This window comes from Cryptomeria japonica, chromosome 3 (assembly GCF_030272615.1).
Source record: "Cryptomeria japonica chromosome 3, Sugi_1.0, whole genome shotgun sequence".
NCBI lineage: Eukaryota > Viridiplantae > Streptophyta > Pinopsida > Cupressales > Cupressaceae > Cryptomeria > Cryptomeria japonica.
This window is the reverse complement of record NC_081407.1, coordinates 793,356,113-793,374,584: the sequence shown is the minus strand read 5'-3', so window position 1 is coordinate 793,374,584 and position 18,472 is coordinate 793,356,113. Positions and strand designations below refer to the sequence as shown.

Genomic DNA, 18,472 nt, shown 5'->3' with positions numbered 1-18,472 from the left:
AATGTATCATTAGTGGGTTCAAAAGTGCATGCACATATTTGAGTGATAGGAATTGTTGTGTATATTTTATCTTCCCTTTTATGCCAATCTGTGATTAGCTTCAAAAATCTTAAAAAAGAAATCCTAAAAAATCCTTAAACAATTATGATAATTAGGAGGTATTCTTTTAGTGTGTAAGTTATGATTTATGAAATAATTAATCTCAAGAAAGATGGATTTGTATGAATTATTGTTTACAAAATATGAGTTAGTGAGTTTGATCCAAAAACTATAAAGCTGAAACCACATATTAATACCATAACAAAACATGTTCTAAAATATCACAATATTCTTCAGATTTATTCTTCTTAATTGATAAAGAAAACATAACATTTACTCATAAGCGGTGGTTATCAAGAATCAAGTAAAATGTTGAAAGGGAAGCAACAGTTACAAAACACATTACAGAAAATTGTTAATAGTTAGATATAATTGAATGAAATGTATTTTGAGTGTTTTCTCTCATCATTAAGTACAGTATAAATACTCCAACAAAACTCTACCGACATAAAAATGATATGATTTGAACCTGATGCTATAAAGGTAATTATTTTATTTAATAATAGCGAAATAAAGTCTGTGAAGAAGTCCCACCACATATAATTGTACTTCCAACCAAATTTTATCCAGCATAATTTTTTTTTTCAAATTTTCACTAAAAAGATGCTATTTACCTATACATTATGAGTTAACCAAACATAAATGGCATGCACTGAACACTGTGCCATCTGTATATAGCTTTAACAATTACACATTTGATTTTCAAACAGGTGGAGGCCAGTTACCAACTTCCAAGCCATTTCCTGCAAGACAGGATACATTGCTTAAAATTACAATGGACATAATGGTACACATCATATGGTGAGCACTAAATAACATGCAAGCATGAACTGATCAGATCAACGGTATTTTGAACAGAACTATGGAAAAGTAAGGCTCTCAACACGAGTTAAAACCAAGTAAACAGCAAACCATTATTTTCTTTTAACATGTGAAAACGAAAGAAAAAGTTGTCTGACAATTCAAGTAAACTCAAAAAGATGAGAACTTCGTACCATCAACATCAAAGAAAAATACTTGTTTTATTTCCCCTCCTTGTCGGATTTGCTCGAAAGTTGAAATCCCCCTTTCCTGCGTATATTATCATTTACCATGTTAACGAAATGGGTATTTGCATCAAATACAGAATCAATACATTCCAGAAACAGTAAACCACTCACTACTCACATTTAGCTTCTTGACAAAGGCATCATAATCAGAAACAGCGAATGATAAGTGATGCCCTGATGTAATCTGTTGTGGGTCTAATTTCCTTCTCATCAAAACCCAAAAATACAAACCATTAGTCTAACTCTATAAATACATTTGTTTTGGTTTACATATGGAGAAAGGAACAAGGTTCTGTTTACTCTGAAACTTTATAATAGGGTCAAAACCCAGAGTCACTGACTCACTGAAATTTGAACAATCTGTAAGACAAAATGGAAAACAACATTCACATTGAAATCATATATATTTTGCTTTTTTGATAATAAAAATTCTACTAATACTAATCAGAAATGCTTTGCTACAACCAGAGAGAACAGAGAACTGGGAGAGCCAGTTCACAAAAAGTAAGAGATTGAAGGGCATCAAGGTTAAAAAAGCATACAGGAAAATAATAAAACTGAAGGAAACATCGGACAAACTGAATAGCAGCAGATTAACTTGCATCATTTTGAATCAAGTCTAGCAATCTACTCAGCTCCACTTGTTGATTGATCTAATCTCCAAGGAAAATTTCTCTTCTTGAAATCTATTGTCAAGGGCCCAGTTGGCCATCCAGTCTGCCGGCTTATTGGCTAAGCGCAGAACATGGTGGAAGGCGACCAACAGAATTAAGTCATGGACCTCACACTTTCTCTATCTCGATAGCCAATACTAATCTTCAATAGATTTTTTTCCTTCAAAGTACTAATAATAAGATATGAGTCATCTTCCACGCAAACAGCAGAGAGGTACAAGTTACAACTGAGTGGAGCCTGAGATACCCCTCGCAACATCTTCAACTTCAGCAAGATTATTAGTATTTTGGCCAAAATAGCCAGCTCCAAGGGCCATGGGAGAGCTAATATTATTTCACAAGATCCAACCAAAAGCAGATGGACTAGGATTTCCCCTGCTGGTGACATCAAAATTGAGTTTCCAGAATCATGGTCAGACTTGGTCCAAGAGAGGGCTTAGTCTAGCTCTATAAACAAAATAATTTTGTTCATATATAGAGGGAGGAGAAAGGTTCTGTTTACTCTGGAACTTAATAATGAGGTCAAAACCCATAGACACTGGAATATGAACAAATAGGAAAAAACACTCCACATCGTAATTGTATATCTGTATTTTTGATAATTAAAAAAATATCTATCAATACTAATCAGAAATGCTCTGCTACAAACAGAGAGAACAGAGAACTGGAAGAAATAGTTCACAAAAAGTTAACATATTGAAGGGCATCAATGTTAAACAAGAATGTAAGAATACAATAAAGCTAAAGGAAACAACATGAACAGACAAACTGAATAGCAGCAGATTAACTCGCATCATCTTGAATCAAGTCTAGCAGTCTAGCAATCTACTAAAGTCCATTCATTGAAGAATGAAATTAAGAAAACAAATATGTTAGTAAAAATTGTGTAGAAGATTTTGACATTGTCTTTTGGAACAATGTCATCCATCATCAAGATAAAACTGATCTTAATGGATGATGTATCATGGAATGTAATCCAAAATAAAAAATTTCTACAGAAACTATCTAAAAGCTTTATCCTTTTAAGTTTTAATCATACATGCTAAATGAGTGTTAAAGATTTGAGAATGATCTACTATAACAACCACAAGCTACATGGCCCTAGTAGGAGAGGAAGGTTGCTAACATATCTAACATCAACATTTGCACATGCACCCTAAGGCCTGCTTCCCTATTTTTTTTTCAGTGAAGAAAGATAAGATCTGGTTCAGTGCTAATGATATCGTGACCCATGTCAAAATAAAGAAGCATATATAACTCCAGTTGACATGAAGTAAGGCTTATAACTATTTAGGGTGTGAGATGTACAACGGGTGGGATCAATGGTGAAAGTTTGTACTCAATGTTAGCGGTTACATGTTCACATCCAAAGGGGGTAGGATTGGGTATGTTCGTACACCTTAATGAACAACATTCACAGTAAGTGGAAAAAAAGAATCTCCTGGTGAAATACTTATATAAGGTGGGTCTCATACACCAATTTAATATTTTTCTTTGAGTGTGACAAAAAATTACCACATTGATCCAGTAGACCGACAGTTCACATATTTAACCTCCCCCACTATATCCACAGTTAACATAGCCTACCTTACCATAACTCGGAATATCTTTAAATATATAACAAAGAAGCTTTGGAACTTCTTTTTATGTGAAAAGTCAAGTTGATTTCTGTCATAGCCAAGATAAACCTCAATTGTATATTTCCGCAGTGGCAACCATCGATTTTCTTTGAGGATGGAATCAGAATGCAATTTAGATTGCAAATCATCTTATTGTCCCAGGTAGGACATAGAACGCCGAGATTCATCAACAGTATATTAGGTAATGTTTTCTTCAGGGCATGCTGCATTTTGACTTGTGTCGTCTAAGTATCAAATTGCATATATCTTAACAGTTGACGAGGAGAGATTTTGAGATTGAGGTCTAGGAAGATACTTCTATACAATGGGGTACGCCAAGTTAAAAACCAGAAACTCATTTTTTCTCTCAGAGCTAGCTTGCAAAATTTAGCAGGTGAGGATTGGGAAGCTCTGAAGAAGGTGCAGAAGATGCATGCTATTTACCTTATATTCATTTAAATTTTTGTCACTAGGTTTTGAGCTCTTGAGTTAGCCCCAATCTTGATAATCCACTTCACTGAAGCATAAATAATAACTAACACCAACCAATTTTAACATAAATCTGATATGTAAGGAGAGAGATCCAAAAAGCTGAAATAGCCAATCCTCAAAATCATACACTTATTCACCCGGGCTTTCCTAAAAATAAGTGCAAACGCTGCGGAGTATAAAGTGAAGAATTGGGTAACCTGATCCCACCAGATTCACAGAAAAATTTAACAAGATTTACCAAATTAATGGAAAAAAAAATGAAATAAAAATGAAATACATACTTGGTATCAGCTTGTGTATTGAATGGAGTTTCTGGAAGATTTGCATTTTGGTCCCTTCGAATGATATGCAGTGCAACAACAGACTGAAGAGAAAGCCATACAACTTCTCGACCGAAATCGGGAGTATCAATTCGGTGAAACCCCAAAACCTGCAATCAATCAACAAAAAACATACACCCAAAAACCCTGATTCCTACAGCTCAACTCATCAAACTTCCAGTACAGTTCATAATCATTTGAACATATATAATCATAAATGTATTTTGAACTACCTCCTCATAAAATTTAGCAAGGCGCTGAACGTCTGCAGTTTCCCTTGCAATGTGATGGAGAAAAGTTGCCATTTTTAAGGATATGTTTGATAGGATAAATGTGGTGAAATGTTAAATAGGCTTTTAGATTGTCTTGTTCCGTATGTTTTTGGATATCTGTTGCCTTTTTGTGTCAATCCAGTAATGTTACACAAATAAAAATACCTAGGTAAATGAACCAACACAGTGTTAGGATTAATTTTATTAAAAAACAATTTGAATGTTATTTTGAATGTAGAAACTAAATATTTAAATGTGAGGTATTTAACTTTAGACATGCTGAAATGTTATATTAAATATACAAAAATTATTTCTCATATTGTTATTGTTTTAGGATTGTCAAATGGTTGTTATTGAACTAAAAATTTGAGTATGTATTTTTAGTTAATTTTTGTGAGTGAGATTAAATTTATGACTCATGAATCTAATATGACTAAATTTTGCTATCTACAACATGTTTGTTTATATTTACATGAATTTTAATAAATTGTGAGGGTCATGTTCTTTTCTATCAAACTCATGGATGGACTAATTATATAACAATGAGTCAAGGTAAAAATAAAACATAGCAAGCAAGCATACAATATGCTCCTAAGATGATGTCTCAATTAGACAATGCAAAGTTGATTCTTTGTTAAGATCTTTGACCTGCTTTTTTTGCATTCAAGATGTTAGTTGATTCTTTTGGAATTATGATTAGTTCTTAAATGCATCGCCCTAGCGTACAATTTGAAATATATAAGATCTAGTCCATTCATAATGGGCACTGGAAATGAAGGGAATGTGGCCTAATTTTAAAATTTGAATTTAAAAGTTTAAGGTTCAAATCTGTAGGTACATAATTGATTTGGATGAATTTTGTATTTACAGACTAAACAAGGCAACAAATGACAAATGTTCAAATTAGGATCAACTTTGTGGGATGAGTGATGTTTGGATCATGATTAGATAATATTATCTACCAACTTCCATGTGCGAAATATGAAATATAAGACATTACTTGTGCTGAAAGAACAACCTAGTTACTATAGGCCCAAGGCATAAGGATAAATGATACAACCATGCAATTTTCACCATTAAATTTTACCCCACTTTGAATTGCAAATGAGCTAATATAGGAATGCATGTGAAAATCAAATTAAGAAGTCAACATAAAAATTAAATATTTTTTAAACACTAAAATAAAATAGCTCTAAATAAAATATTCATATTACGGATATTGCTCTTGTGAACTCTTATTGCTCCATCTCGAGAAGTTCCAATAAGTTGCATTTGTCAAGCATTTAATAATAAACATTATCAATACTTGCTAAGAATGTTTGCATAAAAGCAGTAGGGTGAGCCTATCTTTTGCCTCTTAATGGGCTTTCTTGGGTTCATCCATCCTCTTGTAAACATAAGAGTGTGGAGTGGATTAAATCGGAGGAAGGATGGATTAAAATAAATTTTGATGGGACATCCCAAAAACAATCTCAGACTTTCAAAGGTTGGTTGTGTGGATCGGAAGTGGACATAAAATATTTTGGCTATGGGAGCTCAGAAACTTAAGGATGGATCTAAAAATGAAGCAGAGGTCAAAGTGACTTTTCTTGTCATAAACCTTTGCGAGCAAATTATCGATCTCAAAACTCCATTTGGAAGGGGATTCTCAAATTGTCAATGCCATAGTAAATGGTGAGGCTCAAGTATGAAAAATTAATAAATATATCAAATAAATTAAAGCTAAGCAAGTACCCTTTAATGATTTCAAAATCTCACATACATTCAAAAGTGGCAATGGGCTGGCAGACACAATTTCTAAATGGGTAGTCACATTAAAGCCTGGTAATGAATGCATTGTGTGAGAGGATTTTTGAGGGGTTAGTCTTGAGGATGAGTGGGTATGGAAGGAAGATGATAGATAGTGCATATTGGATGTATTGATGTCGGTGGGATTTTCCAGACATGCGAGGGACACCATATGTAGGCAGGTTAGTTGGCAGACATTGTTGTTTGCGTCTGTTAAATGTAGCAGAATTCAATTGTAGAGTTGTGTAGAGATAGAGGCAAATTTTAGTTTGAGAATGAAGAAGAGACAAATATCATTTTTGGGCAAGATCTTTGATGAAGGACCAAAGAACATCTTCACCATTGACGACCCTATTTTTTTCTAGCGGGTCAAGATGATGCTTGGGGATAAATATATGGCATCTAAAAACAAATACAAAACCAATGTAGATGTTGCCTCCATGGTTTTGTCCTGGTGTCTGAATTTGGGAGGGAAGGATGACACCCATTGGATAATGAATTCATGTATGAAGGCCCAATGATTTTATGGGTTGGAAGCATTCACAACCATTTCTATTTTGAGGGAAGCTCTTAAAGACATGGGTGGTGACTAGCTTCACGTTGTAGAGTTCACCCCACCATTCTACCTGTTTCTACTATGGAGTACTTCATTTGACAAAGAGGAGAGGCGAGTCAAGATGAGATTAGATGGAGCCACATCAAGGAATATGTGTTGGAAAGAGAAGTAGAGCTAAGGGTCGAGACTACTCTTGAATAGATGTAGAAGATGAAAAAGTGAAAATTTAGCAAGGAAGACTTGTGGGAGGAGTAACCAAAGAACAAATTAAAAACTAGCAATTGCACCTTAGTGTGCAATGGGTACCCCAAAAAGGTGTGGAAGGTCAATTAGGGAAATATTTGTTCTATGTATTGTATGCATTTGGGGAATACATGAAGTCAATTGATAGGTCATTTACAAAATGATGTTGTTTGTGCAATAAATGTCTTAATGGAAAAGTGAGTGAGAGAGAGGGGGGGGATAAGGATATAGATATAGAGATGGAGATCTAGAGATGTAGATGAAGATGGAGATGTATTAAAGGTCAATTATAAAAATTTTTTTATCTATTTATTACATACATTTGTTGTTTGCATACATTGTCGTTTGGATCTGTTAAATGTAGCACAATTCAGTTGCAGAATCATGTAGAGATAGAGGCAAATTTTAGTTTGAGAATGAAGAAGAGGCAAATATCATTTTTGGGCAAGATCTTTGATGAATGAATAAAGAACATCTTCACCATTGATGACCCTATGTTTTTTTAGCTGGTCAAGATGGTGCTTGGGGACGAATGTATGGTGTCTAAAAACAAATACAAAACCAACGTAGATGTTGCCTCCATGGTTCCTAGTGTCTGGAGTTGGGAGGGAAGGATGATACCCCTTGGATAATGAATTCATGTGTGAAGGCTCAATGGTTTTATGGGTTGGAAGCATTCATAGCCATTTCTATTTTGGGGGAAGCTTTTAAAGATAGGGGTGGTGACTAGCTTCATATTACAGAGTTCACTCCACCATTGTACCCGTTTCTGCTATGGACTACTTTATTTGACAAAGAGGAGAGGCGGGTCAAGACGAGATTAGATGGAGCCACATCAAGGAATACATGTTGGAAAGATAAGTATAGCTAAGGGTCGGGACTACTCTTGAACAAATGTAGAAGAAGAAAAGGTGAAAATTTAGCAAGGAAGACTCGTGGGAGGAGTGACCAAAGAACAAATTAAAAATTAATTAAAGTAATAGTATGATTTTTTGTAAATATTTTGATATATGCAATGTATATGCTAGCTTGGTAGATATAGACTTGTTATATGATCGTAGGGAATGCATATTAGTAGGATGCTGGACTTAATTCCAGTGTTTGGGATAAAAAAATATTTTTCAAGTGGGGCATACAAGGTTGATAGAAATACTATGCATATCAATGGTTGATAGCTACAATTCCAAAGATTGCATATATTTTTGAGAATTAATATATATACAACTCACCAAACAAAAAACAAAAGTAGTACGATGAGAAATTTTATGTATTATAGAAAAGGTAAAGCTTTGACCAAGTAGAGAAGGGCTTTAACCAAACAAATAAAAGATTTGACCAAATGAGCACATATAAAAGGACTAGCCATTTATAATAGAATCACACTTTATAAATAGTATGAAAATGACTCAAACTAAGTATAAGAGTATTCTGCCTAGATATAGTAATGAAGTTTTTTCTAGTATTGTAAAAATTATCATATCCATCATAACTACATTACTACAATCAAACTCATAAAAAAGTTAGTGATAATAAACACCCTCTTTAATTGGTTGCATGCGAATGATGCTTTGAATCAAAGGCAAGGAAACAAGATAGCATCATTTAAAATATTTGAATAACTATTAAAAATAACTATGATAGAAATTGCATACCCTACAACTTCTTTTTATCATTTTTTGTACTATTATATTGTGGAATGATATATAGACTTCTCTAAGACCATGTAAAATTTTCCAATGCAATAAATCAACCCAAAATCTTGATGATAAGAATTGCAACAATAGAAAAATCTTTAAAATGACCAACTATTGTAAATTGCAATGTGATAGCTATTCTAAAATAGAGGATACAATAGAATGAATGGATTATATTTGTTAATAATGAATTTCTCACATGAGAGTTAGATGTGGAGATTTATGGTATATGCCACCAAGGTCTATATGAATGTAGAACCAATGTGAGATAAATGAGATAGTAAACGTGTAGTATAAGTTGCCACCAAACTAAGAAAGTATAACCATAATTATTATATGGATAATGCATACGACCTCCCTAAGTAGTTTCATATTAATGTTAAGGGGTAATAACATTTACCCAAGTAGATACCTACCTAAATAAGCTTATAATAGGTGCACACTAATGTAATAAAGTAATTAACCAAGTATAAGAAAATAAATATGCACTAGAAACCCCCATGAGCATATTTTAGATGGACAGGATAGATGGGCCTCGATAAATGAATAGCCATGTTAGGTACCCATTTACAAAATGATCTCTCTCAAAAGAAGAAGATAAGGAGAAAATCACATCCAAAAAACTCTCCTTCAACACATGTAGTCTCTTGTATTGATTGTGGATGCTTGACATTGAAGGTTTTAGATGTTCCATGATCATATAAAAAAAATCCTCTTAAGAAGAAATAAACCCAAAAGTGAATGCAAAAGATCTTTCCATTCTTAAAAAAAAGACAAAGGAAGAAAACATAAGATAAAAATCTCTTGAAGTTGCTCACATTCCCCCATATTTTTGAAAAGTGTCGCAATATAATTAGGATTTTCAAGCCTAATTAAAAATAATGACATCTTGAAACACTAAAAAAATAACTATAAAGCATAAGCCAAAGATGATGATGAAATACTTAGATTTCTCCAAGATGGTGTAAGTTATAACAATATTTATGATAGATTTTTATGACAACTATAAGATGTGTAAGAGCATTTGTCATACGTCAAGATAGTTACTTTTGTGTACCCAACTTAGGATGTTTGAATGGGGAGCCATTTGGAGATGTACATGTATCATTCTCATGTTTTTAGGTTGCTAGAATATTTTGCCAAGTGTTTTGCATGAACCCATCTTCTTGCTTCATCTAGAACCTTCCTTCTTTGTTGCATTTCTCTATATAAGGTAGCCTTGGAGAGTAGTATATATGTTATGTTTTGTTACAGGTGAAGTATTATGCTACTTGATGCTCTGCAAAAAGGATTAGAAAATCTGTTTGATGGCAACACACACAAGAGCACAAGAAACAAACGTTAGTGTTAGCAACAAAAGATTATCCTAAACAGGCATATCAAGAGAGATATTAAGCATGAAATAGCTAATCAAGATGCTCATAGTTGCTCCTCCCTTGTTCCTCTCCTCTCCAAGTCCCAAATGAGTGTAGCTCTCAGCAGCTTTTTGCACTATGGATGCTTATGGAGGATTGAGATTTAATATTAAGCTTCAAATATGAAATGAAAAGCTAAATACTATGCTATTGATGCTAAAATGATTGATTTTACCAAAAAGACAAGATTTTAGTTATGCTATGCTAAATGCTTTCTAAAAATGTCTATAGCCTAAATGCATACAAGTTTTCAGGATCTGGATTATGAAGGAATGGGCTCTATTTATAGGAAAAATGGAGCAATGGATGGCCAGGATTGAAAGGTTTAATCAAGGGTCAAGCTTGAAAGTTGGGGATCCATGTGCACAATTTGCACCAATGAAATGGTGACAAGTGTCAACATAAGATTGGGTTGAGAGAAGAGGTTGGAGGCATTAAATGCCTGAGGAGACCTCATGGTTATCTAGAAGGTAAGGGTCAAGCCTAAATTAGGATTACCCACTGGATTAGGAGTTAATGCAAGGATAAACCTTTGTGCAAATGATTAAGAGATAATCATGGTCAAAGCATTAAAGGCTTGATGAGACCCTTGGGTTGGGTAGAGGTTGAGTCAAAACAAATGTTTTAACCATGTGGGAGGGTTTGAGGTAACCATTAATGGTTATTGGAGACTTTGGGGATTAAGTGGTTGAAGGTTGAAAGCCTTCAATGGTTATCAAAGACTTTGAGCCATTTGGTGGTTGAAGGTTGGAAGCTTTCAAAGGTTATCCAAGACTTTGAGACATTTAGTGGTTGAAGGTTGAAAGCCTTTAATGGTTATCAAAGACTTTTAGGCTTTGAGAAGTGACTCCATTTTGCTTAGGAATGTGACAATAATTAGGGGATGGATTAAGTTAATTAGGAAGGGGTTAGAAGAATCTAGAAGGGGATTATATTTTGCAAGTGGATTTGGTGGGTGAGGGAAAATAGGATTTTATTAAAATAAAAATTCATTTATTTCAATAAATGTGTGCAAGTTGTATTTAGATAAATATTCAAATAAATATTAATTTATTTAAATGAGAAAAAGGAAGATAAAGCATTAAAATGCTTGAAGACTTTGAGGGGAACCATTAAAGGCTTGAAGACTTTAAGGAAAACCATTAAAGTCTTAAGAAGACTATAGAAGGAAGCCATCAAGTTTGAAGACTTTAAAGCCATCAAGTTTGAATACTTTAAGGGAAACCATTAAAGGTTTCAAGTGGGTGAGGATAAATAGGATTTTAAATAAATAATTTATTTAAAATAGTTGTGCAACTTGCTTTTGTAGGAAAATACAAGTGGGTGGAGGATAAAGGTGATTTAAATAAATTATTTATTTAAAATAATTGTGCAACTCGCATTTGTAGGAAAATACAAGTGGGTGGAGGATAAAGGTGATTTAAATAAATGATTTATTTAAAATAATTGTGCAACTTGCTTTTGTAGGAAAATACAAGTGGGTGGAGGATAAAGGTGATTTAAATAAATGATTTATTTATTTAAATGTGAGAGGTGGGATTTTGGGGGATTTAAATAAATATTAATTTATTTAAATGTGAGAGGTGGGATTTTGGGGGATTTAAATAAATATTAATTTATTTAAATGTGAGAGAAGATTTAATTAAACAAATATGATTTATTTATTTAATTAATGGTATGAATTTGGTTAAGTGAATTAAATCAAATAAATTGAATAATTTATTTAATTAATAGGAGAAGAGGGTTAAGATGAATTAATTAAATATTAATTTAATTAATTATTTAATTGATGGTTAAATAATCAAATAAATACTAAGTATTCATTTAATTAAGTGGACAGATTTATGTGACTACATTTGCCCCTCTTTGAGACGGTGCGGTTTATCGCGTCGTTTCAAAAAAAGAAAAATAGGTGTGAAGAAATGCCCCATAAAATGTAAATTTAATGGGTGGTATGCCCCCTCGAGAGATGGGCCGATTTTTTTATGAAAAATCGGGCGATCTCTTGAAAAAGAATGAAAAGTGGAGGGGAGGTAGAATAGAAGAAATTAGAACTAATGATGAAAGAATGGGAGAAAATGGAGTGAATATGAAGAAACAACAAGCCAGTGGGTACCCTGAGGTCATGCAAGAGATACATAGCAGATGTAGTGTGGGGTTTGGATTGATGCTATACAATTGATCAAAATTGGTTGGACAATCTAGTGCAAGCGGTTTAATTGCCCCGGTCAAGTCAAAGCGTGACAGTTGATGTCAGTTGGTCGCTTAGACATGATAAAGTCTGAGTAAGTGAATCAAAGTGACCTGATGTGACTTAGACAATTGATGTAATTGCCCGATGAAGTCAAGGTATATGAAGCAAAATACTCGTTGAGACGTAGACAATTGATGTAATTGTCTGTTGGATTGTGTTTGATTGGTTAATCAATTGATAGTGTGTGTGTGTGATGGATGGTTGTGGGGAATCATGGCAACCTCGTTGAGACTAGGTCATTGTGATAAATGCCTGATGTAGTCTAGGATTACCATAATCGATTACCTGTTGAGACCCGAAGATACTTGATCAGAGTATCTGTTGATAGTCTAGGTGTGTGTGAGTCGATGTACCTATGCAGACAGAGTAACTTGCTTAATTTGTTTGGATGAGTGAGGATGGGAAGCGATGAAGGGATTAGGATGATGTTGATGATCAAGATAGGGAGGGTGAGGGGGGATTTGATGTTAGATAGAAGATATGGAGGACTAGGACCGAGTCTTATGGAAGAAGATGAGTAAAATAGAGTATGCATTATTATGACTATGTATGCATGATATGCAGCTATTATGAATGTATGGATGGGTGGAATGCAATGAAATGCAATATATACAGATGAGATGGAATGACGATCCATAGTGCTCTATTTTCATCATTGAGCTTTAAAATGTTGTAAGAAAATACAAGCAACTTGACATAAAGATTCAAGATGACCAGAGTATTTCTTACATGGATTTTATATAGCAAGTTAATACAAGCAACTTGATATAATGGATCAAGTTGACCTGAGTATTGCTTGCAGAACAGGCAAGGATTATCTCCTTTCATGCATGACTTGGATTGTCCTCCTTGATCTTAGGCTAATCATATCCTGAGACAAGTGCATACCGTAATAAGAGATAAAACCTTTATCCAGTTTGGAGGAGGTAGGAGGAACCAAAGAAAGAGCATTGTACCTGCAAACAAACAATATATACATAAAGAATAAAGAATATGGATCCTTGGTAATGGTACATGCTTATATGGTCGAGGTATACGCTGTAGTCAGCAAGCCGTAGTGATCTATGACTGCATTTTGCATAAGATCATGTAGCTTAGTGAACTTCCCACGTAGACACCATTAGTACATGCCCCAGAACTTCATCGGAAATAATGCGCAAACGATACAAAACAATGCTGAAAGATCTCGATACAGATAAACAAATGAATTACTCACGAATCAACCAAGCATTTGATAGCTTAACATAATTTTCTTGTCAAAGAAAACGTCACTTTTGTCTTTGTTTTGGTAAGGAAGGATGCATCCTTGTTTTTAAAGACAGTTTCTGATTTGTTGGATGTGGATTGTGTGGTCGATTGATAAATGGTCATTGTGTGAGTACTGTGTTAATGTTGGTTTTGCATCTGCTTGAATGAATATGTACAAGGTGTTGCCATGTTTTTGTGTGATTTTCGATGGGTTTTTCGATGTTTTTGGATTTTGTGTAATAGTTTTTGAATGTTTTTGGATTTTGTGAGTCATTTTTGAATGTTTTTGGATTTTGCGAGACATTTTTGAATGTTTTTGTATTTTGCGAGACATTTTTGAATGTTTTTGTATTTTGCGAGACATTTTTGAATGTTTTTGCCAATGAATCACCAGTAATGTAGAATCCACTTCCATCATCTAGATTGTAAGGGCATTGCCCCCAAGTTGGACATGATTTATGAAAAAGCGGGATGCCAGACGCATGAAGTACTTTCTTGGATTACAGATCAAATAACAAGCCATGGTTAGATGGATGGATGTGTGTATGTATGAATGTGATCGCAACGAGCCTGAAAGATACTGGAGCCATTGCCTTTACGAGTGGCGCCTGTTTGCCAGGTTTTCGCCATCGTACTTACCCAAGGTGCCACTGGAGTGGTTGTTCACCGTTTGGATGCATGATTTTTCTTTACTTTTTTGAATGTTTTTGTATTTTCTTTAGGACATTTTTCTGAATGTTTTTGGTATTTTCTTTAGGACATTTTTCTGAATGTTTTTGGTATTTTCTGATATGCAGGGGAGCCTGATGCCTTGTACACCTTAGGTATAAAACCGTTTGAGGTGCATGCTATTGATTGGATTTGCGAGCGGTTCTCCTTCTGATGTAGCCAACTGATATGCCCCGGACCCGAATACAGCAGTGACAACATATGGGCCGAGCCAATTTGATTCAAACTTGCCTTGATGTTCTTTGTTTGGTTGGTTGCGAGGATTCTCTCGAAGAACAAGATCACCTACCTCAAATGTACGAGATCTAACTCGGTGATTGTAGCTTCTACTCATGCGCTGCTGATAGGCTTTGAGGTGATTGTATGCAGCTTGTCGCTTCTCATCAAGTAACTCTAAGTCCTGAAGACGTGAGACTCTGTATGCTTCATCATCGATGAGATTATGCAAGGAAACTCATAATGATGGTATCTCAACCTCAATAGGTAAGATAGCTTCTGCACCATAGACCAATGAATAAGGAGTTGCACTTGTAGGGGTTCGAATGCTAGTTCGATATGCCCATAATGCTGGATTCAATTGAACATGCCAATCACGACCGACATCATTGACTGTCTTCTTTAGGATTCTCAATATGTTTTTATTGGATGCTTCAGCCTGACCATTACCTTGTGGGTAATAGGGAGTGGAAAAGCGGTGTTGGATATGAAATTTCTCACAAAGTTCACAGACATCCTGATTTTTGAAAGGAAGACCGTTATCTGTGATGATGGACATGGGTACACCATACCGGCAGATGATGTAATTGAGGATGAATGAGGCGATCTGCTTGCCGGTGACTTGGGTAAGTGGAACAGCTTCGATCCACTTGGTGAAATATTCGGTAGCGGTAATAATAAATTTATGGCCGTTGGATGAAGATGGATGAATCTTACCCACAAGGTCAAGGCCCCATTGACAAAAAGGCCATGGTGTTGTGATTGGTTGTAGTTCCTGTGCTGGTGCATGTATCAGGTCGCCGTGAACTTGACATTTCTTGCACTTCCTGACAAAGTAGTAAGAATCTTTTTCCATAGATGGCCAATAATATCCAGCTCGCAGGAGTTTCTTGGCGAGTGATGGACCACTTGAATGAGTCCCACAAATTCCTTCATGTACCTCTTCCAAAGCCTTTGTTATCTCATCCTGTTCCAGACATCGAAGGAGAGTACCATCAAGACTACGTCGGTATAGGGTTTCGGCAATAATGGTATATCGAGCAGTTTGGCGAATGAAAGTTTTTCGTTGGTTATTTGATTGGTTGGGAGGAAGGGTATGATCGCGGAGATAGGTGTAGAACTCACCGTACCATGGGGATTCGGAACCAACAAGGCGACATATCATTTCAGATTCGGGGATATCATAAGCGAGGATCCAAAGCTGTTCTACCAAGAACTCGTAGCGTGTTGAATTTTGTGGAAGATCTAGAAGAGATGCGATGGTAGCCATAGCGTCAGCAGCTCGATTCTGATCTCTTGGTATCTGCTCAAAGGTGATAGTAGTAAATGATGTCTTTAGAGTGTCCACCATTTGCTTATATGGCATGAGTTTATCATCTTTGGTCTGATATTCATCAGTTGCTTGTCGAATGACTAGTTGGGAATCGCCATATACTTGCAATTCTTGTAATTTCCATTGGATGGCTAACCTGAGTCCTGTGATCAAGGCCTCATACTCTGCTATGTTGTTAGTGCATGGAAATGTGAGCCTGTAAGACTTCGGGATGCTATCACCTTGAGGTGTGATAAACAAAATGCCTGCCCCCGAGCCGTGCCTACTGTATGAACCATCAAAATATAGTTTCCATGGTTGTGCTATTGTGATCATGAATATCTCTTCATCTGGAAAATTGGAAATAAGAGGATGATCGCCTATGAGTGGTGCATCGGCCAACTGATCTGCAACGACCTGCCCTTTGATAGCTTTACGGTCCACATACTCGATGTCAAATTCACTTAGAATCATTACCCATTTGGCCAAGCGACCTGTCAATGCTACTTTGTTAAGTAAATACTTGAGTGGATCAATCTTTGCAATGAGTTGTACCTTGTGTTTCAACAGATAGTGTCGCAATTTAGTGGCTGCTAAGATTACTGCTAGGCAAGCTCGCTCAATAGGTGTGTAATTGAGTTCATAGCCAACCAGTGTGCGAGAGATGTAGTAAACAGCACACTCTTTGCCTTCTGCATTATGTTGTGCCAATAATACACCTAATGTTGTACTTGTCACTGAGATATAAAGTAACAACGGTCTACTTGGATCTGGTGGCATCAACAATGGTGGATTCATGAGATAGTCTTTAAGCGTCTGAAATGCTTGTTGGCATCTGGCATCCCACTGAAAGCGGATGTTCTTGTGTAGCAAGTGTGTGAATGGGTGACACTTATCAGCCAATTGTGCAATGAATCTTCGGATGGATTGAAGCCGCCCTTGTAATGTCCTTAGCTGACTGATATTCTTTGGAGGTGGCATGTCCATTATTGCCTTAACCTTTGCTGGATCGACCTCAATGCCTTTGCTTGAGACAATGTATCCTAGAAGCTTCCCGGAGGTCACTCCAAAGACACATTTCTTTGGGTTGAGTCGAACATGATATTGTTCCAGTCTATCAAAGATTTGATCTAAGATGTGGAGATGTCCTTCTCTAGTAAGTGATTTTGCTAGTAAGTCATCCACATAATCTTCCATCATAGTATGCATCATGTCATGGAAGATGGCGGTCATTGCTCTTTGATAGGTCGCTCCTGCATTCTTTAGACCAAAAGGCATTACATTCCAGCAGTATGTGCCCCATGGACATGTGAAGGCTATCTTATGTTGATCTTCGGGTGCGATCTTTATCTGATTGTAGCCGGAAAAGCCATCCATGAGTGAAAGCATCGCATGTCCTGCTGTTAGATCCACTATGATGTCGATATTTGGTAGGGGAAAGTCATCCTTAGGACATGCCTTATTCAGATCTCTGAAGTCAGTACAAATGCGGATGCCCCCTTTTGGTTTGCCGACAGGCACAATGTTGGAGATCCATTCTGCATAATCAATTGGCCTAATGAAACCAACATCTAGGAGTTTCTTGAGTTCTGTTTTGACTAGCACTGCAATTTGGGGATGCATCTTACGAAGCTTCTGCTTGACAGGTTTGGCTCCTTCTGCTACGGTGAGGTGATGCATGACTAAATCAGGATCAAGCCTAGGCATGTTTGCATATGACCATGCAAAGTTGATCTGACGCTTCTGGAAGAACTCTATAAATTTAGGTTGTTCCACTGGAGTGAGAAGAGATGCCAGATGTATGATATGAGGATTTTCAGGAGTCCCCACATTGTATTCTTTGGTTTCCTCGATGAGAATCGTTGATCGTTCCTGTTGTGCATTAGCAGGGAGAATGTCAAACCCTTCATCCTCAGGTGCCTCAAAGAGGTTTTCACCGTTGGATACGCTCTTTCTTTTTACTTTTGTGGGATCAAACAGTGCCACAGTGTGGTTTTCACTGGAAGATCCATGTTTCATTGTTATATTTTTGCAGCTGAAAGGTTTGGCATCCGCCCCGAAGTATGCTGCGATATTAAGTTCAATGGCGAATCCAGCTTTGTGATCCCTGCTTGGTAGATTATCCCGTAATTCCAAAAAGTCAATGATAGCCTCATCGTTTTGGAAGAGGTCAAGACATGGAGGATTTGATTGGTTCCATTCGATGAGTTCAGGGTGGATAATGGGCATTACTTCATCGATTAGGTTAAGTGCGGGAGATGTATCAGTGAGGGTTAAGACGTTATGGTGAAGGTCGTTAATGGTACTCTCCTTGTCAGAATCGGGCGTAGGATGAGACATAGGGTCTGTGGAAGATGTTTCCAGCTCAGGTACCCAAGTGGTCTTTATCTGTGCTTCTCCGTAAACAGGGATGTCTTTGCGTGGCGGAGGTGGTGATGTGTCTTCCTCATCTGAAGTGTTAAGTTGTACAGAATCAAATTCCCACTCATGTG

The 18,472-nt window shown here is 36.0% G+C and overlaps 1 protein-coding gene across 1 annotated transcript; it reads right to left on the bottom strand.

The window, feature by feature from the left end:
- Positions 1–572: 572 nt before the first annotated feature.
- On the bottom strand, positions 573–4,640 carry LOC131075890 (uncharacterized). The gene is made up of 5 exons (XM_058012826.2): positions 4,487–4,640; positions 4,215–4,363; positions 1,267–1,351; positions 1,095–1,170; positions 573–842 (listed from the first exon to the last, which is right to left on the bottom strand). The coding sequence occupies exons 1-5, from the start codon at positions 4,556–4,558 to the stop codon at positions 802–804; spliced, it is 423 nt and encodes a 140-aa protein (XP_057868809.1). The 5' UTR covers positions 4,559–4,640; the 3' UTR covers positions 573–801.
- Between the last annotated feature and the right edge of the window lie 13,832 nt (positions 4,641–18,472).